At 42.0% G+C, this 22,297-nt stretch overlaps 2 protein-coding genes across 2 annotated transcripts in view; one reads left to right on the forward strand and one right to left on the reverse strand.

Annotated features, from left to right (window-relative positions):
• Nucleotides 1-22,262, reverse strand: part of LOC133575772 (uncharacterized) — a 39,740-nt gene extending 17,478 nt beyond the window's left edge. Inside the window, exons 1-2 of the mRNA XM_061928597.2 lie at nt 21,994-22,262; nt 3,262-4,370 (exon numbers count right to left, since the gene is read on the reverse strand). Coding sequence (XP_061784581.2) covers nt 3,262-4,370; nt 21,994-22,075 — 1,191 coding nt within the window. The 5' untranslated portion in view covers nt 22,076-22,262. The remainder of the gene's footprint in view (nt 1-3,261; nt 4,371-21,993) is intronic.
• LOC133575713 (uncharacterized) overlaps nt 1-22,297 on the forward strand; it is a 177,242-nt gene that overhangs the window by 30,092 nt on the left and 124,853 nt on the right. The gene's annotated exons all lie outside the window — the stretch shown is intronic.

Genomic DNA, 22,297 nt, shown 5'->3' on the forward strand with positions numbered 1-22,297 from the left:
GGTGAACGACTTGGTGCCTGGAGAAAAAACCAGACTGTTGAAACGTGTTTGTCACGACCCGGGCGCATTGCCAATGCGCACTCATCTGTGCGCTCTGCTGATTGCACCTCCATGAGCACACCTGCGCGCGCCACTCCTGCTGAGGCTGCGCCAGTGCAATCACCAGCAATCAGCGCACCTGAAACTGATCATTAGACGCACCTTCAAAAGCCTGCGTAACCTGCTATCCCGGGCCAGAACGTAGCTACCTATCCTGCACAGTAAGCTGTATGACATGCTCTATGCAATCCTACTCTCTGTGGTTTCTCCTCCGTGTTTCATTGTGCGTTGTCATGTGTCCCGTCGTTCCGGTTGTTCCTCTCTGGTTCTCTGGCTGCCCCTCTTGGATCTCGACACCAGCAGATGACATGGGACCCCAAACCATCACCCAACCATGCAAATTTTGCATTTCCTTTGGAAATCGAGGTCCCAGAGTCTGGAGGAAGACAGGAGAGGCACAGGATCCACGTTGCCTGAAGTCTAGTGTAAAGTTTCCACCATCAGTGATGGTTTGGGGTGCCATGTCATCTGCTGGTGTCGGTCCACTCTGTTTCCTGAGATCCAGGGTCAACGCAGCCGTCTACCAGCAAGTTTTAGAGCACTTCATGCTTCCTGCTGCTGACCTGCTCTATGGAGATGGAGATTTCAAGTTCCAACAGGACTTGGCGCCTGCACACAGCGCAAAATCTACCCGTACCTGGTTTACGGACCATGGTATTTCTGTTCTAAATTGGCCCGCCAACTCCCCTGACCTTAGCCCCATAGAAAATCTGTGGGGTATTGTGGAAAGGAAGATGCAGAATGCCAGACCCAAAAACGCAGAAGAGTTGAAGGCCACTATCAGAGCAACCTGGGCTCTCATAACACCTGAGCAGTGCCAGAAACTCATCGACTCCATGCCACGCCGCATTAACGCAGTAATTGAGGCAAAAGGAGCTCCAACCAAGTATTGAATATTGTACATGCTCATATTTTTCATTTTCATACTTTTCGGTTGGCCAACATTTCTAAAAATCCCTTTTTTGTATTAGCCTTAAGTAATATTCTAATTTTGTGACACACGGAATTTTGGATTTTCATTTGTTGCCACTTCAAATCATCAAAATTAAATGAAATAAACATTTGAATGCATCAGTCTGTGTGCAATGAATAAATATAATGTACAAGTTACACCTTTTGAATGCAATTACTGAAATAAATCAAGTTTTTCAAAATATTCTAATTTACTGGCTTTTACCTGTATTTGTTACAAAGGACGGTCATGGCTGTTACATTAATGAACATATAGCATGTAACTGTGCCAGATTGGAGTCAAAGGCTAATTTCCATCTGCCGTCCTCGGCAAGTTGATAGTATGGTCCACAAAAAGTTCAATTAGGCAGCAGTATGATAAAATACAGATTCAGATATAATAATACTGTTATGGTTGGAGGAGGGAGTTGACGACACAGACACCAGGGGGTAAGTAATGTTCAATGATTTATTATGTATATAGTCAATATATCTATATAATATTAATAAACAATACTAAATAATAACTAAACTAAGGAAATGGAGTGTGGCTAAACTAAGAGAGTATGTGTGAGGCTATGTGTATGATTAGCTGAAGTGTGCGCTTATTCCCCCCGCGACCCTGAAGGGAATAGGCGGTAGAAAATGGATGGATGGATGGATGGTGTGTTACCAAGTGTTGAAGAGAGCGAGAGGAGGGACTAAGCAGTAGGGCAGTCCGTGCACAAGCAAGCCGTCGAGGGCAGGAGAGAAGTGACAAGGTCCGTGTCCAGGCGAGGGTCGAGGATCAAGAAAGGCAGTCCAAATCCACAAGGGAACAACGGTGGATCACAATGGCTGTGGGAGGACAACAAGGACATCAGGGAAAAACGCAGAGAGAGACAGAGAGCATAAGGCTTGTCGGCTTACAGTATACAAAGGGTAACTACATTCCCGCAAGGATCCTTGGGTCAACTGGTCCTTTATCCGGCTCGAACCTCATCGGTCCCAGGTGTGCAGATTGCCGATCGCCCGCAGCCTTGCCGGCATGTGGCCGTGACGCGGCCAGCGCGAGCAGGGGGGTGTCTCGGCGCGCTGCCAGCGGAGGTGCTGGAAGACCCAGCTGCCGGGGGAAAGCGAGTTCGAGCCCGCGCCGTGACAAATACAAAACAAATGAAACGGAGACCCATATAATGTAGTGCGTTGCAGCTCAGGACAGATCAAGAATAGTCACCACAGTAGCGTAAATTCCGGACTATAAGCAGCAATTTTTTCCCCTCTATGCTTTAACCCCTGCATCTTATAAAACAGTGCAGATCATTTATACATTTTTCTTTGCTGATGGCCATAATGCAGCTATTTTTTCCCCTATGCTTTGACCCCTGCAACTTATAAAACAGTGAAGAGAATTTATACATTTTTCTTTGCTCATTGCCATAATGCAAATAGTTAAATAACCCAAAAAACAAAGCAAACACACTAATAAGGTGTGTTAATGTTTGTGCTATGGCGCCATCTTTTAGGCAAGTCCTTCCATTTAGTCCTTTCAACCGGAAGTAGAAGTACTTTTCCGTCTTCTAGCGTGTCTATTCGTACGGATTCTTCATTCCTCACTCCGAGAAGCATTTGTAAGTTTTACAATATAACTAAAACAATTCATAGTTACTAAACCGTCCGATGTGTGATGTCTGTAGGAGTTTTCATGCGTGTTCGTACATGCTGTTGTATTGTAATTACACTACCGTTGTTAGTTAATTAGCTAATATGCTAACATGTTAATGAGTGTATGTGTTAGTATTATTAACTTACAATGACATTCTTTTTGTATTGTTTAAGATTCACAAATTCATCAGTAAATTCAGCAAAACGCCACCAGAGTTATTGATTCTGTTTAGCCGATTGGACACTGATTGGGTGCGGTTACAAATTAATAAGTACTCTGTGTGGATTTGGACCTCATTTAATGACATTTCTTGTTCAAGGACGACGTATACAATGGAACAACAAGATGGATGTGCACAGCTGAATTAAGCATAATCGTATAAAAATATAAGTGGATATTTATGAAGACTGGCAGTTAGTAAATATTGTTCACAATTTTGTTCTTTTCTTTCTTGACCAACTTCATTTCATTTAATCATTTAAAAAACGTTTTTTATTGGTGTGTTTTCACGTGTTCTTTCAGTTGTGGATTTTGTCTAAAATTATTAAGAAAAACCTTTCATTTCAGTGTGTTTTCATGTGTCTTTTGAGAGAAGGATTTTGTCCGAAAACTTTCCCACAAACTGAACAGGAAAAAGGCTTCTCTCCGGTGTGTATTTTCATGTGTATTTTGAGATGTGGACTTTGTCGAAAAAGTTTACCGCACACTGAGCAGCAAAAAGGTTTTTCCTCAGTGTGCGTTCTCATGTGTATTGTTAAAGCGTGGTTCTGTCCAAAATCTTTACCGCAGACTGAGCAGGAAAAAGGTTTCTCCCCGGTGTGTATCCTCATGTGTATTTTCAAACAATGGTTGTGTTTAAAGCCTTTACCACACACTGAACATGTAAAAGGTTTTTCTCGAGAGTGAATTTTTATGTGCGCTGTCAAATGCGCCCTCTGGGAGAAACTTTTACCACAAACTGAACATATTAGTGGTTTCTCCCCCGTGTGCTTTCTCAGGTGTCTTTTCAAACACTGACTTCTTATAAAATCTTTACCGCACACTGAACAAGTAAAAGGTTTTTCTCCAGTGTGTATTTTTGCGTGTTCTTTAACATGGGACTTCTGAGAGAATCTTTTGCCACAAACAAAGCACATGAATGGTTTTTCCCCAGTATGGATTCTCTTGTGCACAGTCAGATAGGCCTTGCTGCTGAACGTTTTGTCACACTGAAAGCATTTGTTGTCTTCTTTAGAGTCTTCATCATCAGTGTCAGGAGAGTGTGACGTTGTGTCCTCACTATCTGATAGTGGAGCTAAGAGCTTGTCTGCTTGTGATCCTCCACAGTGGTCTCCATCAGCTTCTGTTGTCATGTGTTGTGTTGAGCTGCTGCTCTTCTCCTCACTTTCACTTTTGACCTCATCATCTTCACTCTTCACAGGGACACCAGTCACTGGGAACTCCAACCATTGAAGCTCCTGACTGATGCTGTGTTCCTCCTCTTCCTCTTTAATGTGGCGGCACTCTGGCTCCTCCTCTTCCTTTTTAACGCGGGGTGGCTGTGGCGTTGTCTCTTTAAAGTCGGGGGTCTGTGGCTCCTCCTCTTCCACTTTAATGTGAGGGGGTTGCGGTGTCTCTCGCTCTATCCAGCTGGAGGTCCACTCCTGCTGCCCAGGGAAAAGGTGTTCTTCACTGACGTCTGCAGGATGCAAGACAAACACAAGCATTGCTCAGTCAGCGTATGTTCCGAGGAATGACTAAAAAGGGGTCTGTCAAGATGGGGTGCTGAGTGTACAATAATAATAAAATTTGATTTTAGCAAATGGCTGCAATGAAACAAAGAGTGAACATGTAATACGAGCAATCAGCTTGATGATCTTATTCTTCAAAATCAGGTTTTTGTAAGTTTTAAAATTCAGGGAATAAGTCCCTGGAGAGAGGTGGATTTTGACTTTATTAACTAAACAATTGTATGAAATATTAGACTATAGAATATAATATAGAATAGAAAGTACTTAATTGATCCCTGGGGGAAATTCAGCACCACAGTTCGCTCACAATAAACTATAAACATTTGGGTATTTTTTAGATGTGAATAAGTCTGTCTGTTATACAGCATTATTCACATGTGAATAATATAAATACATATTATACAGCATTATTCACATGTGAATAACATAAATACAGTCTATTATACAGCATTATTCACACGTGAATAATATAAATATAGCATTATTCACATGTGAATATAAATACTGTATTATACAACATTATTCACATGTGAATAACATAAATACAGTCTATTATACAGAATCATTCACATGTGAATAATATAAATGCAGTCTATTATACAGCATTATTCACATGTGAATAATATAAATACTGTCTATTATACAACATTATTCACATGTGAATAACATAAATACAGTCTATTATACAGCATTATTCACATGTGAATAACATAAATACAGTCTATTATACAGAATCATTCACATGTGAATAATATAAATACAGTCTATTATACAGCATTATTCACATGTGAATAATATAAATAGTCTATTATACAGTATTATTCACATGTGAATAATATAAATACAGTCTATTGTACAGCATTATTCACACATGAATAATATAAATACAGCATTATTCACATGTGAATAATATAAATACAGTCTATTATACAGCATTATTCACATGTGAATAACATAAATACAGTCTATTATACAGCATTATTCACATGTGAATAATATAAATACAGTCTATTATACATCATTATGCACACGTGAATAATATAAATACAGCATTATTCACATGTGAATAATATAAATACTGTCTATTATACAACATTATTCACATGTGAATAACATAAATGCAGTCTATTATACAGCATTATTCACATGTGAATAACATAAATACAGTCTATTATACAGAATTATTCACGTGTGAATAATATAAATACAGTCTATTATACAACATTATTCACATGTGATCAATATAAATACAGTCTATTATACAGCATTATTCACATGTGAATAATGCTGTATAATAGACTGTATTTATGTTATTCACACGTGAATAACATAAATACAGTCTATTATACATAATTATTTACATGTGAATAATATAAATACAGTCTATTATACAGCATTATTCACATGTGAATAATATAAATACAGTCTATTATACAGCATTATTCACATGTGAATAATATAAATACAGTCTATTATACAGCATTATTCACATGTGAATAATATAAATACAGTCTATTATACAGCATTATTCACATGTGAATAATATAAATACAGTCTATTGTACAGCATTATTCACATGTGAATAATATAAATACAGTCTATTGTACAGCATTATTCACACGTGAAAAATATAAATACAGCATTATTCACATGTGAATAATATAAATACTGTCTATTATACAACATTATTCACATGTGAATAACATAAATACAGTCTATTATACAGCATTATTCACATGTGAATAACATAAATACAGTCTATTATACAGAATTATTCACATGTGAATAATATAAATGCAGTCTATTATACAGAATAATTCACATGTGAATAATATAAATGCAGTCTATTATACAGCATTATTCACATGTGAATAATATAAATACAGTCTATTATACAGCATTATTCACATGTGAATAACATAAATACAGTCTATTATACAGAATTATTCACATGTGAATAATATAAATACAGCATTATTCACATGTGAATAATATAAATACTGTCTATTATACAACATAATTCACATGTGAATAACATAAATACAGTCTATTATACAGCATTATTCACATGTGAATAACATAAATACAGTCTATTATACAGCATTATTAACGTGTGAATAATATAAATACAGTCTATTATACAACATTATTCACATGTGATCAATATAAATACAGTCTATTATACAGCATTATTCACACGTGAATAACATAAATACAGTCTATTATACATAATTATTTACATGTGAATAATATAAATACAGTCTATTATACAGCATTATTCACATGTGAATAATATAAATACAGTCTATTATACAGCATTATTCACATGTGAATAATATAAATACAGTCTATTATACAGCATTATTCACATGTGAATAATATAAATACAGCATTATTCACATGTGAATAATATAAATACTGTCTATTATACAACATAATTCACATGTGAATAACATAAATACAGTCTATTATACAGCATTATTCACATGTGAAAAACATAAATACAGTCTATTATACAGAATTATTCACGTGTGAATAATATAAATACAGTCTATTATACAACATTATTCACATGTGATCAATATAAATACAGTCTATTATACAGCATTATTCACACGTGAATAACATAAATACAGTCTATTATACATAATTATTTACATGTGAATAATATAAATACAGTCTATTATACAGCATTATTCACATGTGAATAATATAAATACAGTCTATTATACAGCATTATTCACATGTGAATAATATAGTCTTATAGCACCAGACTTTAAGCCACAGATATATACGTTGTGACATGAGGTATTCACACAGAAATATTTTGTACATGTCTTAATTGTTTGTTACAGTGTCTGTAACATGGCATCGAAATCAAATCAAACAAAACAAAAGTCATGGTCATGGACCCACTAGCTGTGGAAGCTAGCTCACCAATTAGCAAAACAGACTCAATAACTTCATGGTAGAGTATTGGTGAATTTACTGAGGAATTTGGGAAACATAAACAATACAAAAAGAATGCCATTGTGAGTTAATAATACTAATACAGATACTCGTAAATGTGTTAGCATATTATCTAACGCCAACGACGCGAGCATGGGACGGTTTAGTAAGTAAGAATTGTTTTGAATATTGTAAAAGTCAAAAACGTCGCTTGGAGCGATGAATGAAGAATCAACACGAGTAGCAACGCTATTTAAGAAGACGGAACAGCACTTGTACTTCCGGTCGACAGCGCTAGTCTAAACAAAGGGGCAATGCAGAGCAAATTCGTCCAAAAGATGACGTCATAGCACAAACAATAACAGTGTATTTGCTTGTCTTTTTTTTAAAACAACTTTTTGCTGTCAGCGAAGAAAAATCCATAAATTAGCCGCACCATTTTATAATACGCAGGGTTCAAAGCACAGGAAAAAAGTAGCGGCTTACAGTCGGGAATTTATCTGAATTCTGAAATAATTTCTTTTTTTCTAATTTTACACCTGTTTCCATGGTTCATCTCTTGTTGTGTGCGTCTCGTACACTAGGGGGCGATTGTGGTTACTTCAGATTGTTCGGCTATTGTGGGAATGTAAATAGAAGAAGGGAAGGCTACATGCTAATGAGCTAGCGCGGGTAACTACAACTTTACAATGTTATTGGTGTTATTTGTAATGTCTTAATGTGTTAAAATGACACTTGTGGTTATTATGATCGTCACGGACTTAAAAGAATGATCGCTATCTAGGAGAACTTGTTTGGTTATTTAATGTAATACAAAGTAGGATTGTAACGATATAAACAGTTCATATACGGTTTTCATTATTCTCGCGGTGTTGTTGAATATCTTTAAAAAGGATTTAGAACACACTGAAATATTTGAACCAGGGTTTATTTTATTTTTCATTATTATTTTATTTTATTTTATTTTTATTTATAAATGAGCGGTATCTTTATTCTGTGAGTGTTATCATGGCGGTTTTACGATAATTACAATGTAAAACGGTAATCCTAACCGTCGGGAGCTATGTTTACCTTTATACCATTTATTGTTACCTCCCTCCTACACACTTGCTACTTTACATGTCAATATTATCTCAATTGTTGTATATGGATGTTTATTTTTTACATTGCTAAATAAATCCTGCTGAAAACGTCTCGGTATGATGACGTCAGCGCGTGACGTCACGGATTGTAGAGGACATTTTGGGACAGCATGGTGGCCAGCTATTAAGTCGTCTTGTTTTCATGGCAAAATTCCACAGTATTCTGGACATCTGTGTTGGTGAATCTTTTGCAATTTGTTCAATGAACAATGGAGACAGCAAAGAAGAAAGCTGTAGGTGGGAAGCGGTGTATTGCGGCCGGCTGCAGCAACACAAACACGGCCGGTGTTTCATTGTTTACATTCCCGGAAGATGACAGTCAAGCTTTACCATTGGCCTGTGGAGAACTGGGACAACAGAGACTCTTACCAGGAGGACTTTGAGTTGGATACGCAGATGCGGTACAGTGAGTACGCTTCCAAACATTTGATCGCTTGCCCGTACGTGCGTGCCGCTATGTGCATGTCACGTACGTATCTTTGGGGACTTTGGGGAAATATACGTGCTGTATGAACTTTGGGGAGGTGAACGGTACTTTGGGCTGTGGGATTGAGTGTGTTGTGCAGGTGTTTGAGTTGTATTGGCGGGTTATATGGACGGGAGGGGGGAGGCGTTTGTTATGCGGGATTAATTTGTGGTTGGAATTCTGGGAATGTGTTCTGTTGTGTTGCGGTGCAAATAAACTCCCGAAGTGTAATTGTCATTGTTGTTTAGTGTGATCTCACTATATAGCACAGGTTTATGACAGTGTTGGCGTTGATTATACGGCCACCCTTAGTGTGACATGTAAGTCTGTTGATGGTGGTTATTAAGCATAAAACGTTAATAACACAAAAACCTTTTGTTGCTCAGCCCGCTCCAATCTGGTTTTGCAAACCTTTTTCTTTGTTTCTTGTTTAGGATTAGAGCTGAAACGATTCCTCGAGTGACTCGAGTACTTGATTACAAAATATATTCAAGATTTTTTTTTTTTACGGCATTTTGCCTCATTTAGTAAACAGTAGTCAAAGCTCACGTTTCGCACGGACTGTTTAGGTGTTGCACAGCGTGTTCACAGATCATACGCTCCTGAACTGCGCAACACCGCTCTTTTAAATACGCTTTGAGTTTAGAAAACTTTTTCGCCGACATAATTGGCAATGGCAGACACCGCAGAAAGCAGTGGACAAGGGCCATAGCAAGACAAGGGACTAAAGTAGCGACAAAAGTTGTCTACGGTGTGGAAACACTTCACACTAAAATGGAAGGAAAACGCAGTAGTATCCAAACAGGAGCTGGCATACCAAAATAGCACAAGTTCCATGCTGTAGCACCTGTCGAGAAAGCATCCGATTGAGAGACGTCCGGAGGCCAGGTAAGTCATCTATTATCACAGTGTTTTGTTGAGTGTCGGTTCTGTCTAGAGCTCGGCAGAGTAACCGTGTAATACTCTTCCATATCAGTAGGTGGCAGCAGGTAGCTGAAGTCGGAAACAGCGGGAGGCAGTGTGAAGGTAAAAAGGTGTCTAATGCTGAAACCAAAAATAAACAAAAGGTGAGTGCCCCTAAGAAAAGGCATTGAAGCTTAGGGAAGGCTATGCAGAACCAAACTAAAACTGAACTGGCTACAAAGTAAACAAAAACAGAATGCTGGACGACAGCAAAAACTTACTGTGGAGCAAAGACGGCGTCCACAATGTACATCCCAACATGACGTGACATTCAACAACGTCTCCACACTGAAGTGGGCAGTGTTTTAGCTACTTCTAAATCACTAGTCCTGGTCTCCATGGCGACAAATAAAGTAAGATTCTTACAAGTATCATTATTAAACATACTTCACTACACACCTTAGCTCACCGGCATCAAAATGTAAACAAACGCCATTGGTGGAGCTACACTTGACATCCACTAGTCGATACTACTATGATTACGTCGATATTTAAAAAAAAATACACATTATGTTTATAAAGACAGTAAATACGTCCCTGGACACATGAGGACTTTGAATATGACCAATGTATGATCCTGTAACTACTTGATACCTAAATGTGTGGTATCATTCAAAACTAATGTAAAGTCTCAAAGAAGAGAAGAATAAGTGATTATTACATTTTAACAGAAGTGTAGATAGAACATGTTAAAACAGAAAATAGAGCGGCACCTACCCTTTACATCAGTATTTCTTCATCAGTATTGGTTTATTAGGTATTATATTTTATTGTATGATCCTGTAACTACTTGGTATCGGATCGATACCCAAATGTGTGGTATCATCCAAAACTAATGTAAAGTATCAAAGAAGAGAAGAATAAGTGATTATTACATTTTAACAGAAGTGTAGCTAGAACATGTTAAAAGAGAAAGTAAGCAGATATTAACAGTAAATGAACAAGTAGATTAATCCATTTTTTACCACTTGTCCTTAATAATGTGTACACAATAATAGAATATAAATGACACAATATGTTACTGCATACGTCAGCAGACTAAATTAGGAGTCTTTGTTTGTTTGCTTACTACTAAAAGACAAGTTGTCTAGTATGTTCACTATTTTATACTTGCAATAAGAAACATTTGTTCAATGTACCTTAAGACTTTTTTGTTAAAATAAAGCAAGTAATGCCATTTTTTTTGTGGTCCCCTCTATTTAGAAAAGTACCGAAAAGTATCGAAATCATTTTGTTACCGGTACCAAAAAATTGGTATCGGGACAACACTCGTCGACACTAAACCGTCTATTATATTTGTTTAAAGGACACAATGCACGTTACACTTTAATAATAATTATTTTATGTTCATACTTTGTCTTGCAGATTTAATTGGAGTGTTATTATTCATAACCAGCCCCCAACTTTGACAATATCACCCCCAAACGTTTGTGCTGCAAAACGTTTTTGAGTTATTAAAGGGGAACATTATCACCAGACCTATGTAAGCGTCAATATATACCTTGATGTTGCAGAAAAAAGACCATATATTTTTTTAACCGATTTCCGAACTCTAAATGGGTGAATTTTGGCGAATTAAACGCCTTTCTATTATTCGCTCTCGGAGCGATGACGTCACAACGTGACGTCACATCGGGAAGCAATCCGCCATTTTCTCAAACACCGAGTCAAATCAGCTCTGTTATTTTCCGTTTTTTCGACTGTTTTCCGTAACTTGGAGACATCATGCCTCGTCGGTGTGTTGTCGGAGGGTGTAACAACACCAACAGGGATGGATTCAAGTTGCACCAGTGGCCCAAAGATGCCAAAGTGGCAAGAAATTGGACGTTTGTTCCGCACACTTTACCGACGAAAGCTATGCTACGACAGAGATGGCAAGAATGTGTGGATATCCTGCGACACTCAAAGCAGATGCATTTCCAACCATAAAGTCAAAGAAATCTGCCGCCAGACCCCCATTGAATCTGCCGGAGTGTGTGAGCAATTCAGGGACAAAGGACCTCGCTAGCACGGCAAGCAATCTGCCGCAAGCAATCGGTAGCACGCCATTGCTTGCCGTGCTACCGAGGTCCTTTGTCCCTGAAGCGAGCTATCGACCCTAGCTTCCCTGGCCTACTGACATCAACTCCAAAACTGGACAGATCAGCTTTCAGGAAAAGAGCGCGGACGAGGGTATGTCTACAGAATATATTAATTGATGAAAATTGGGATGTCTGCACTCTCAAAGTGCATGTTGTCGCCAAATGTATTTCATATGCTGTAAACCTAGTTCATAGTTGTTAGTTTCCTTTAATGCCAAACAAACACATACCAATCGTTGGTTAGAAGGCGATCGCCCAATTGGTCCTCGCGTTCTCCCGTGTCGCTGGCTGTCGTGTCGTTTTCCTCGGTTTCGCTTGCATACGGTTCAAACCGATATGGCTCAATAGCTTCAGTTTCTTCTTCAATTTCGTTTTCGCTACCTGCCTCCACACTACAACCATCCGTTTCAATACATGCGTAATCTGTTGAATCGCTTAAGCCGCTGAAATCCGAGTCTGAATCCGAGCTAATGTCGCTATAGCTTGCTGTTCTATGCGCCATGTTTGTTTGTGTTGGCTTCACTATGTGACGTCACAGGAAAATGGACGGGTGGTTAAAATCAGGCACTTTTGAGCTTTTTTTAGGGATACTGCGTGATGGGTAAAATTTTGAAAAAAACTTCGAAAAATATAATAAGCCACTTGGAACTGATTTTTAATGGTTTTTACCATTCTGAAATTGTGATAATGTTCCCCTTTAACGTTTTATGCTTAATAACCAGCACTCAGAAGCTCAAGACCTTCTCAAAATCTCCCCAAACTAGTCCCAATTGTTTGTGCTGCCATTTTTTGGTCAAACTATTAAATGTCTATGCAGGTTCTCATTCATCATCCAGGTCATCGTCATCTCAGGGCATTCAATCGATCGCAACTGGACGGCTTGGTTTGTCTTAGAAGCAGGGCTCGAATTTAACCGCGGCAATTGCCGCGACTGCCCTCTCATTTGCCGCAGTGCCCAATAAAATTGACCAACATTTTCGGCAACAACTTGCCGTAACCGCCCTTGACTTTTTACTTGTTAATGGACGAGGGATGTAATGGTCAACGGCATAACGAGTTAATCTCGCTCCAGTGGTATCACCTCGGAGTATACTTAGCCAACAGACTAGAGATGCGCGGTTTGCGGGCACAACTGCGGAGTCCGCGGATTATCCGCGGATCGGGCGGATGAAATTAAAAAAAATTAGATTTTATCCGCGGGTCGGGTCGGGCGGTTGAAAAAAAAAAAAAAAAGATTTTAAATAGATTCAGGCGGGTGGCAGTTAAACCAATTGGGAAATATATATACATAGTTAAATGTTGTTACCCACATACGAAAAACGAGCAGGCACCTGCAGCATATGCCACAACAGAAGAAGAAAAAAGGAAGAGATGGACACTTTTACGGAGCGGAGAAGGGACGCCTCGCCGGGGTCCGGGACCGAGGCCCCTTCCCCCGAGAGGGCCCCACCGGGAGCCGTAGCTGAGGCGATCCGCCAGAAGAGCCTGACGCACGTCCAGGGTCACCACCGCGCCCACCGCACCGACACCCCGCCTCGTCCGCCTTTGCCGCGTCCGGCGTCACGCGCAGCAGGTAAGCAGCTTACCTGCCTGCCACCCCCGTGGCCGGGGGCTCGTAACAGGGGTCACTCCGCGCGCTCCGCCCGCGCAGCTTACCTGCCCGCCACCCCTGTTGCCGGGGGCGCGTAACAGGGGTCACTCCGCGCGCAGTGCGCTCACGAAAGGAGTGGGGCTCACCCTGGTTGATATAGACAGCAGGACGGTGGCCATGGAAGTCGGAACCCGCTAAGGAGTGTGTAACAACCCACCTGCCGAATCAACTAGCCCTGAAAATGGATGGCGCTGGAGCGTCGGGCCCATACCCGGCCGTCGCCGGCAGCGAGACACGCTTGGAGGTGCGCTCAGCGCGGCTCCCATATGATTGCGCACTGGTGTGCGTCTGGGCCGTGACAGCGTGGCACGCGAATGTCTGTGCTGCATTGGATCAGTCTCCTTTCTTTAACAGGCAAAAGCTTTATAACCTCACTAATGCCTTGCATCGTCTATATTAGATGTATAACAACGGGCGGTTCTGATTAAATGTTAGATCGGGTAGATGGCGGATGGTTGACGACTTTCTGATGCGGTTGCGGATGAAATAATTGCCTATCCGCGCATCTCTACAACAGACCTACATGTCACACTAAGGGTGGCCGTATAAACAACGCCAACACTGTCATAAACCTGTGCCATATAGTGAAACCACACTAAACAACAATGACAATTACATTTCAAGAGAATATTTGCAACACAACATAAACACAACAGAGCACATTCCCAGAATTCCTCGCAGCACCAACTCTTCCGGGGCGCTACAGTCATTTTCCCTCGCTTCCCGCCGTGCGTTTAAGAGTGCACTGCTGTGTTTAGATGGAGACAGGTGTGGACAATATTGGAGACACTTGTCCCCACACTCAAAGTAAACAGCGAAGGAGAAAAACTAAATGATGTTGCTTTCATTTTGACAATACAGCGTCCGTCGGCTGCTGTGACTGAGAGTTAATGAGGTGAGGAAACACGCTGTCACTCCTGTTTTTTGTTGTTGTTGTTGTTGTTGGCCATACTGTTGTACTGAACCACAAGAACACATCTTGTTTATTAGACTACATTAGCCAAACTGCTTTGTGTTTTATTTTGATATCAAAAAGTAAACACCATTTTTTTTTTTCATGTCACAAAGGTATTACTTTAAAAACCATTCCACACATCATTTTGTTCATGTTTTATTGTGTATAGTTAATTCCTATACGACATATTTCTGCTCTAACTCTTAATGGATCGGTCCCGATACAGCATGGGTGTCAAACTCTGGCCCGCGGGCCAAATTTCACTTGGCCCTTGAGGCGATATCAAATTAACACTAAAGCTGGCCCGCTTTAGTGTTAAGATTACACTGAGGGTAGCCGAATAAAAAACTTTAACACTGTTAGAAATACACGCCACACTGTGAATCCACACCAAACCAGAACCCTTTGCAGCACTAACTCTTCCGGGACGCTACAAGGTGTGTGTGTAATGGGGGAGGAGTTTTGGTGGTTGCGGGGGTGTATTTTGTAGCGTCCGGGAAGAGTTAGTGCTGCAGAGGATTCTGGGTATTTGTTCTTGTCATGACTTGATCTTGGGTGTGTGCTTTTCCGGGATGCAACGGAAAGTTGGCACGGGCGAGACGGGAATGTAGGTACATGATTTATTTAAACTATCAAAAAAGGAATAAACGAAAAGCGCGCACAGGGGCGGAGGTACAAAACTAGACTATAAACACAAAACTTGCACATTGGCAGAAACTATGAACAATTAAACAAAACTTGCAAACTATGGCCTGAATAAAGAAAACTTACTTGGCATGGACAAAAAAAGGAGCAGTGTGAACGATGGACATGAAAAGGAGATAGAAATGTGTCGAGCATAAATGTGGTGAGGTCGTCAGAAAGACAAACTGAAAAACACTGAACTTAAATACTACAGACATGATTAACGAAAACAGGTGCGTGACTCAAGACGTGAAACAGGTGCGTGACGTGACAGGTGAAAACTAATGGGTTGCTATGGTGACAATCAAGAGTGCACAATGAGTCCAAACGTGGAACAGGTGAAACTAATGGGGTAATCATGGAAACAAGACAAGGGAGTGAAAAGACAGAAACTAAAGAGTCCAATAACTAAACAAAACATGACTTAAAACAAAACATGATTACACAGACATGACAGTTCTGTTGGGTTTATGTTGTGTTACGGTGCGGACGTTCTCCTGAAATGTGCTTGTCATTCTTGTTTGGTGTGGATTCACAGTGTGGCGTATATTTCTAACAGTGTTAAAGTTTTTTATACTGGCACCCTCAGTGTAACTTGTATCTAGGGCTGCAGCTAACGATTATTTTTCTATCGATTAATCTATAGATTATTTTCCGATTAATCGGTTAATCTATAGATAATTTTTTCGATTAATCTATAGATTATTTTTCCTTTTACCGATTATTTTTTTTATTTAAAATGAAGAGGAAAAAAATAAATGTAGGCCAGTTTTTTCAAAAGGCATGGCTTTTATTTACAAAAAAAAAAGTATGGCCACTCAGTCAACATTGACAACAACATGACAAAATATTCTGTAACAATGTAAACATTTAAAACTTTTAACATTTAACAAAATTAAAAGTAGCTTATTTGCTTTTTAATGTGCAAATATAAAAGTAAAAATCCAGTGCAAATCTTAATATTCTGGAATAGTATAAGCATTTAAAAAGTAAAAGTATTGCTTATTTTGCTTTAAAATGTGCAAAAATAAAGATAAACATCCAATACAAAAAAGTGCAAAACGGAAATATTCTGTAACAAGTGTAAACATTTCAACAAAAGTAAAAGTATTGCTTATTTGCTAAAATGTGCAGAAATAAAGCTAAACATCCAATACAAAAAAGTGTACAGTGTAAACATTTCAACAAAAGTAAAAGTATTGCTTATTTTGCTTAATAACACAACAATGATAGTATGATTAAAGTGAAAGTTAATTGTTGGTTTGTACATAGTATATGTAACTGTTAATGTTGTAAAAGGTATTTGCACAACTAATTAACGTTAGCGTTTGTGACACGTCTTGTGCCGTGGGGTTCTTTCAGGACCGACAGACTGAACGCCAGACGGCTTTGCCAGGTTTACAATCTTTTCATTTTACACAAAGTCTTTTCTCTTCCAACTCTTTTCTCTTTCTTTCCTCGCTTTTCAGCTCCTCTTCCTCGCTCGCTCGTCGTCCCCTGTCTCTTGCGGCGTCGCTCCCGGCGTGCCCCGCCTCGCCGCTCGCTCGCCGCCGCCGCCTCTCCACAGCGTTAAAGAGGAGCCCGTCTTTGTAAACACTGAACAGGCACGCCAAACGCGCCTCTCAGAGCAAACGGTGCTTTAGTTTATGAATTTACAACGCAGATACAAATGACACATTCATGTTTTTGTGTAATAATGACAACGTATACGCACGCGGACGATTGACTTGTTGATGGTGATGGCAAGAACGCTGTCGGGTGTTTTCTTTTCAAATGTTCGTTCATAGCCGTTGTGCTGCTATGATAGGCCATTTCCGCTCGACACTGTGCATACAACAACATTATTAGGCCGTTTATTGAAATACTCCGACACTTTTGACGACTTTTGGCGTGCTGTTTTCCCCTCGCTCGCATCGTCTGCTTTGCGCTCCGCCATGACAGTAGTGTGACGTAAATATGCGACGCGCCGACGCACAAAAACGGCGTCGACGTATTTACGTAACCGATGACGTCGACTACGTCGACGCGTCGTTTCAGCCTTACTTGTATCGCTGTTGATGAAGTATGCGTTGCATTCGCTCTTGTGTGCGTACAGGAGCCGCACATATCTTGTGACTGGGTCTGTACGATGTTGGAATGGATGAAAAGCGGACGTGACGATAGCTCATAGAGTACGTTAAAGGTTACTTTGTTCAACTTTGGCCCGCGGCTTTGTTCAGTTTTAAATTTTGGCCCACTCTGTATTTGAGTTTGACACCCCTGCGATACAGCATCTACATGTACATAACTTAAAAAATAAATAATTACAAAAAATACTTCCCTCAATGAAAAAGGTAAAAATATAGATAAAGGGATCATGAAATGACAAAAAGCTGACAAGTTTATATGAATAATGAATTTTTTAAAAACTGTATATGTATGCAAGCATGCTTTGGAGCCCCTGCCTGGAAAGAAAATAATGTTTGCCTTGGTGCCCTAAAATATGAGCAACACTTGCCTTGACCTAAAAAGTTAAAATCGGAGGCCGGTAGAAGACGTTTCGCCGCTCACCCGTTCATGCTCATAGACTTTGCTTGGTTCTGGTCACAGAAGGTGACTAGAATGACATTTGAGCCATGTGTTTACAACTGAATGGAATACTAAGTGGGGGGATTCAGACTATTTTGGACTGGTAGTAGTCGATCCACTGGGATCGGTCTACCAACGAAGGCAAATTACACTTCAACGCCCTAAACTTGTCCCAATTGTTTAAACTATAATGTTTTATGATTCACAACCTTCTCAAATCTCCCCCAAACCAGCGTCCAGAGTTGGTGCTCCGAAAACTATTATAGTTTTTCCAATGGTATGGGGCGGTTGGTAGAGTGGCAGTGCCAGCAACTTGAGGGTTCCAGATTCGATCCCCGCCTCCGCCATCCTAGTCACTGCCGTTGTGTCCTTGGGCAAGACACTTTACCCACCTGCCCCCAGTGCCACCCACACTGGTTTAAATGTAACTTAGATATTGGGTTTCACTATGTAAGGTAAGGTCTATTCAGGTGTACTGGAGAGGAGGCTACGCCGGATAGTCCAACCTTGGATTCAGTAGGAACAGTGTGGTTTTCGTCCTGGTCGTGGAACTGTGGACCAGCTCTATACTCTCGGCAGGGTCCTTGAGGGTGCATGGGAGTTTGCCCAACCAGTCTACATGTGCTTTGTGGACTTGGAGAAGGCATTTGACCATGTACCTCGGGAAGTCCTGTGGGGAGTGCTCAGAGAGTATGGGGTATCGGACTGTCTGATTGTGGCTGTCCGCTCCCTGTATGATCAGTGTCAGAGCTTGGTCCGCATTGGCGGCAGTAAGTCGGACACGTTTCCAGTGAGGGTTGGACTCCGCCAAGGCTGCCCTTTGTCACCCATTCTGTTCTGAACTTTTATGGACAGAATTTCTAGGAGCAGTCAGGGCGTTGAAGAGTTTCGGTTTGGTGGCTGCAGGATTAGGTGTCTGCTTTTTGCAGAGGATGTGGTCCTGATGGCTTCATCTGGCCAGGATCTTCAGCTCTCACTGACTCGGTTCGCAGCCGAGTGTGAATCGACTGGGATGAGAATCAGCACCTCCAAGTCCGAGTCCATGGTTCTCGCCCAGAAAAGCGTGGAGTTCCATCTCCGGGTTGGGGAGGAGATCTTGCCCCAAGTGGAGGAGTTCAAGTACCTCGGAGTCTTGCTCACGAGTGAAGGAAGAGTGGATGGTGAGATCGCCAGGTGGTTCGATGCGGCGTCTTCAGTAATGTGGACGCTGTATCGATCCGTTGTGGTGAAGAAGGAGCTGAGCCGGAAGGCAAAGCTCTCAATTTGCCGGTCGATCTACGTTCCCATCCTCACCTATGGTCATGAGCTTTGGGTTATGACCGAAAGGACAAGATCACGGGTACAAAATGAGCTTCCTCTGCCAGGTGGCGGGTCTCTCCCTTAGAGATAGGGTGAGAAGCGCTGTCATCCGGGAGGAGCTCAAAGTAAAGCCGCTGCTCCTCCACATGGAGATGAGCCAGATGAGGTGGTTCGGGCATCTGGTCAGGATGCCACCCGAATGCCTCCCTAGGTAGGTAGGAGGCCACGGGGAAGACCCAGGACACGTTGGGAAGACTATGTCTCGCGACTGGGATGAGAATCAGCACCTCCAAGTCCGAGTCCATGGTTCTCGCCCGGAAAAGGGTGGAGTGCCATCTCCGGGTTGGGGAGGAGATCTTGCTCCAAGTGGAGGAGTTCTAGTACCTCGGAGTCTTGCTCACGAGTGAGGGAAGAGTGGATGGTGAGATCGACAGGTGGTTCGATGCAGCGTCTTCAGTAATGCGGACGCTGTATCGATCCGTTGTGGTGAAGAAGGAGCTGAGCCGGAAGGCAAAGCTCTCAACATACTGGTCGATCTACGTTCCCATCCTCACCTATGGTCATGAGCTTTGGGTTATGACCGAAAGGACAAGATCACGGGTACAAGCGGCCGAAATGAGTTTCCTCCGCCGGGTGGCGGGGCTCTCCCTTAGAGATAGGGTGAGAAGCTCTGTCATCCGGGAGGAGCTCAAAGTAAAGCCACTGCTCCTCCACATCGAGAGGAGCTAGATGAGGTGGTTCGGGCATCTGGTCAGGATGCCACCCGAACGCCTCCCTAGGTAGGTAGGAGGCCACGGGGAAGACCCAGGACACGTTGGGAAGACTATGTCTCGCGACTGGGATGAGAATCAGCACCTCCAAGTCCGAGTCCATGGTTCTCGCACGGAAAAGGGTGGAGTGCCATCTCCGGGTTGGGGAGGAGATCTTGCTCCAAGTGGAGGAGTTCAAGTATCTCGGAGTCTTGCTCACGAGTGAGGGAAGACTGGATGGTGAGATTGCCAGGTGGTTCGATGCGGCGTCTTCAGTAATGCGGACGCTGTATCGATCCGTCGTGGTGAAGAAGGAGCTGAGCCGGAAGGCAAAGCTCTCAATTTGCCGGTCGATCTACGTTCCCATCCTCACCTATGGTCATGAGCTTTGGGCTATGACCGAAAGGACAAGATCACGGGTACAAGCGGCCGAAATGAGTTTCCTCCGCCGGGTGGCGGGGCTCTCCCTTAGAGATAGGGTGAGAAGCTCTGTCATCCGGGAGGAGCTCAAAGTAAAGCCGCTGCTCCTCCACATGGAGATGAGCCAGATGAGGTGGTTCGGGCATCTGGTCAGGATGCCACCCGAACGCCTCCCTAGGTAGGTAGGAGGCCACGGGGAAGACCCAGGACACGTTGGGAAGACTATGTCTCGCGACTGGGATGAGAATCAGCACCTCCAAGTCCGAGTCCATGGTTCTCGCCTGGAAAAGGGTGGAGTGCCATCTCCGGGTTGGGGAGGAGACCCTGCCCCAAGTGGAGGAGTTCAAGTACCTCGGAGTCTTGTTCACGAGTGAGGGAAGAGTGGATGGTGAGATTGCCAGGTGGTTCGATGCGGCGTCTTCAGTAATGCGGACGCTGTATCGATCCGTTGGGGTGAAGAAGGAGCTGAGCCGGAAGGCAAAGCTCTCAATTTGCCGGTCGATCTACGTTCCCATCCTCACCTATGGTCATGAGCTTTGGGTTATGACCGAAAGGACAAGATCACGGGTACAAGCGGCCGAAATGAGCTTCCTCCGCCGGGTGGTGGGGCTCTCCCTTAGAGATAGGGTGAGAAGCTCTGTCAACCGGGATGAGCTCAAAGTAAAGCCGCTGCTCCTCCACATGGAGATGAGCCAGATGAGGTGGTTCGAGCATCTGGTCAGGATGCCACGTCCGACCGGTAGGAGGCCACGGGGAAGACCCAGGACACGTTGGGAAGACTATGTCTCCCGACTGGCCTGAGAACGCCTCAGGATCCCCTGGGAGGAGCAGGACGAAGTGGCTGGGGAGAAGGAAGTCTGGGCTTCCCTGCTTGGGCTGCTGCCCCCGCCACCTGACTTCGTATAAGATGGATGGATGGATATGTAAAAGCGCTTTGAGTCACTAGAGAAGAGCGCTATATAAATATAATTCACACTCACAATGGTTTATGCTACATCCATCCATTTTCTACCGCTTATTCCCTTCGGGGTCGCTGGAGTCTATCTCAGCTACAATCGGGCGGAAGTTGGGGTACACCCTGGACAAGTCGCTACCTCATCGCAGGGCCGGTTTATGCTACATGTTTAGTCTATTTCTTATAGTCAGGGGTGCCGCTAGGGATTTTGGGCCCCATGAAAAGAATCTTTACAGGGCCCCCAACACAGTGTCATTATTTTTTCTGTATTATAATTTCATCATCATTAGGGGCCTCTCTGGGCCCCCCTCCATCATGGGCCCCTAGAATCCGTCTCCTTTACCCCCCCTTTTCGGCGCCCCTGCTTATACTATTGATGTTGTTAACGTTTTACTGGGCTGGTTATGAATCATGAAAACTGTAGTAGACCAAACGATGTTGCAGCACAAATAAGGACAAGTTTGGGGCGGTTTATGAATAATAGCAGGTTAATAATATAAAAACATAAAACGTTAGTAAGATAAAAAGTCAAATGTGGGTCAATATGGTGAAGTCGGACGCCATTTTCTTTAACGACAAAGATTCTGTGGTTCGACCACATTGGAGTGCATGGAGAAAATGGACTTTGACGTTCATGAAATGTTAATAAACAAACATTAAATGTTTAAATATGACAGAAGAATACTAACCTGCTCTGTGGGAATCCATTGGAGGCGTGAAAATAGCGTCGCTTGTTCTCTTTTGTTCTAGGAAGTTCCTCCTCGTACTCATTCTGACACTAGAACGCTTCCTTCAATAGCCGCAGTTGGTTGAATAAATGTGTAATATCTCGTAAAAAAAAAAAATGTAATAAATGATGAAGAAACGCTTACAACAACCGTCAAACTGCAGGGGACAGCGACTTTTTTTTTTTTGGGTCATTTCCGGCAGAGAAGAGAGCGCGGACATTCTCACAGTACTGCCCCCCTCAGGTGGGGAAGTGTCATTGCGCTT

Source organism: Nerophis lumbriciformis, linkage group LG33 (assembly GCF_033978685.3).
Source record: "Nerophis lumbriciformis linkage group LG33, RoL_Nlum_v2.1, whole genome shotgun sequence".
NCBI classification, from domain to species: domain Eukaryota; kingdom Metazoa; phylum Chordata; class Actinopteri; order Syngnathiformes; family Syngnathidae; genus Nerophis; species Nerophis lumbriciformis.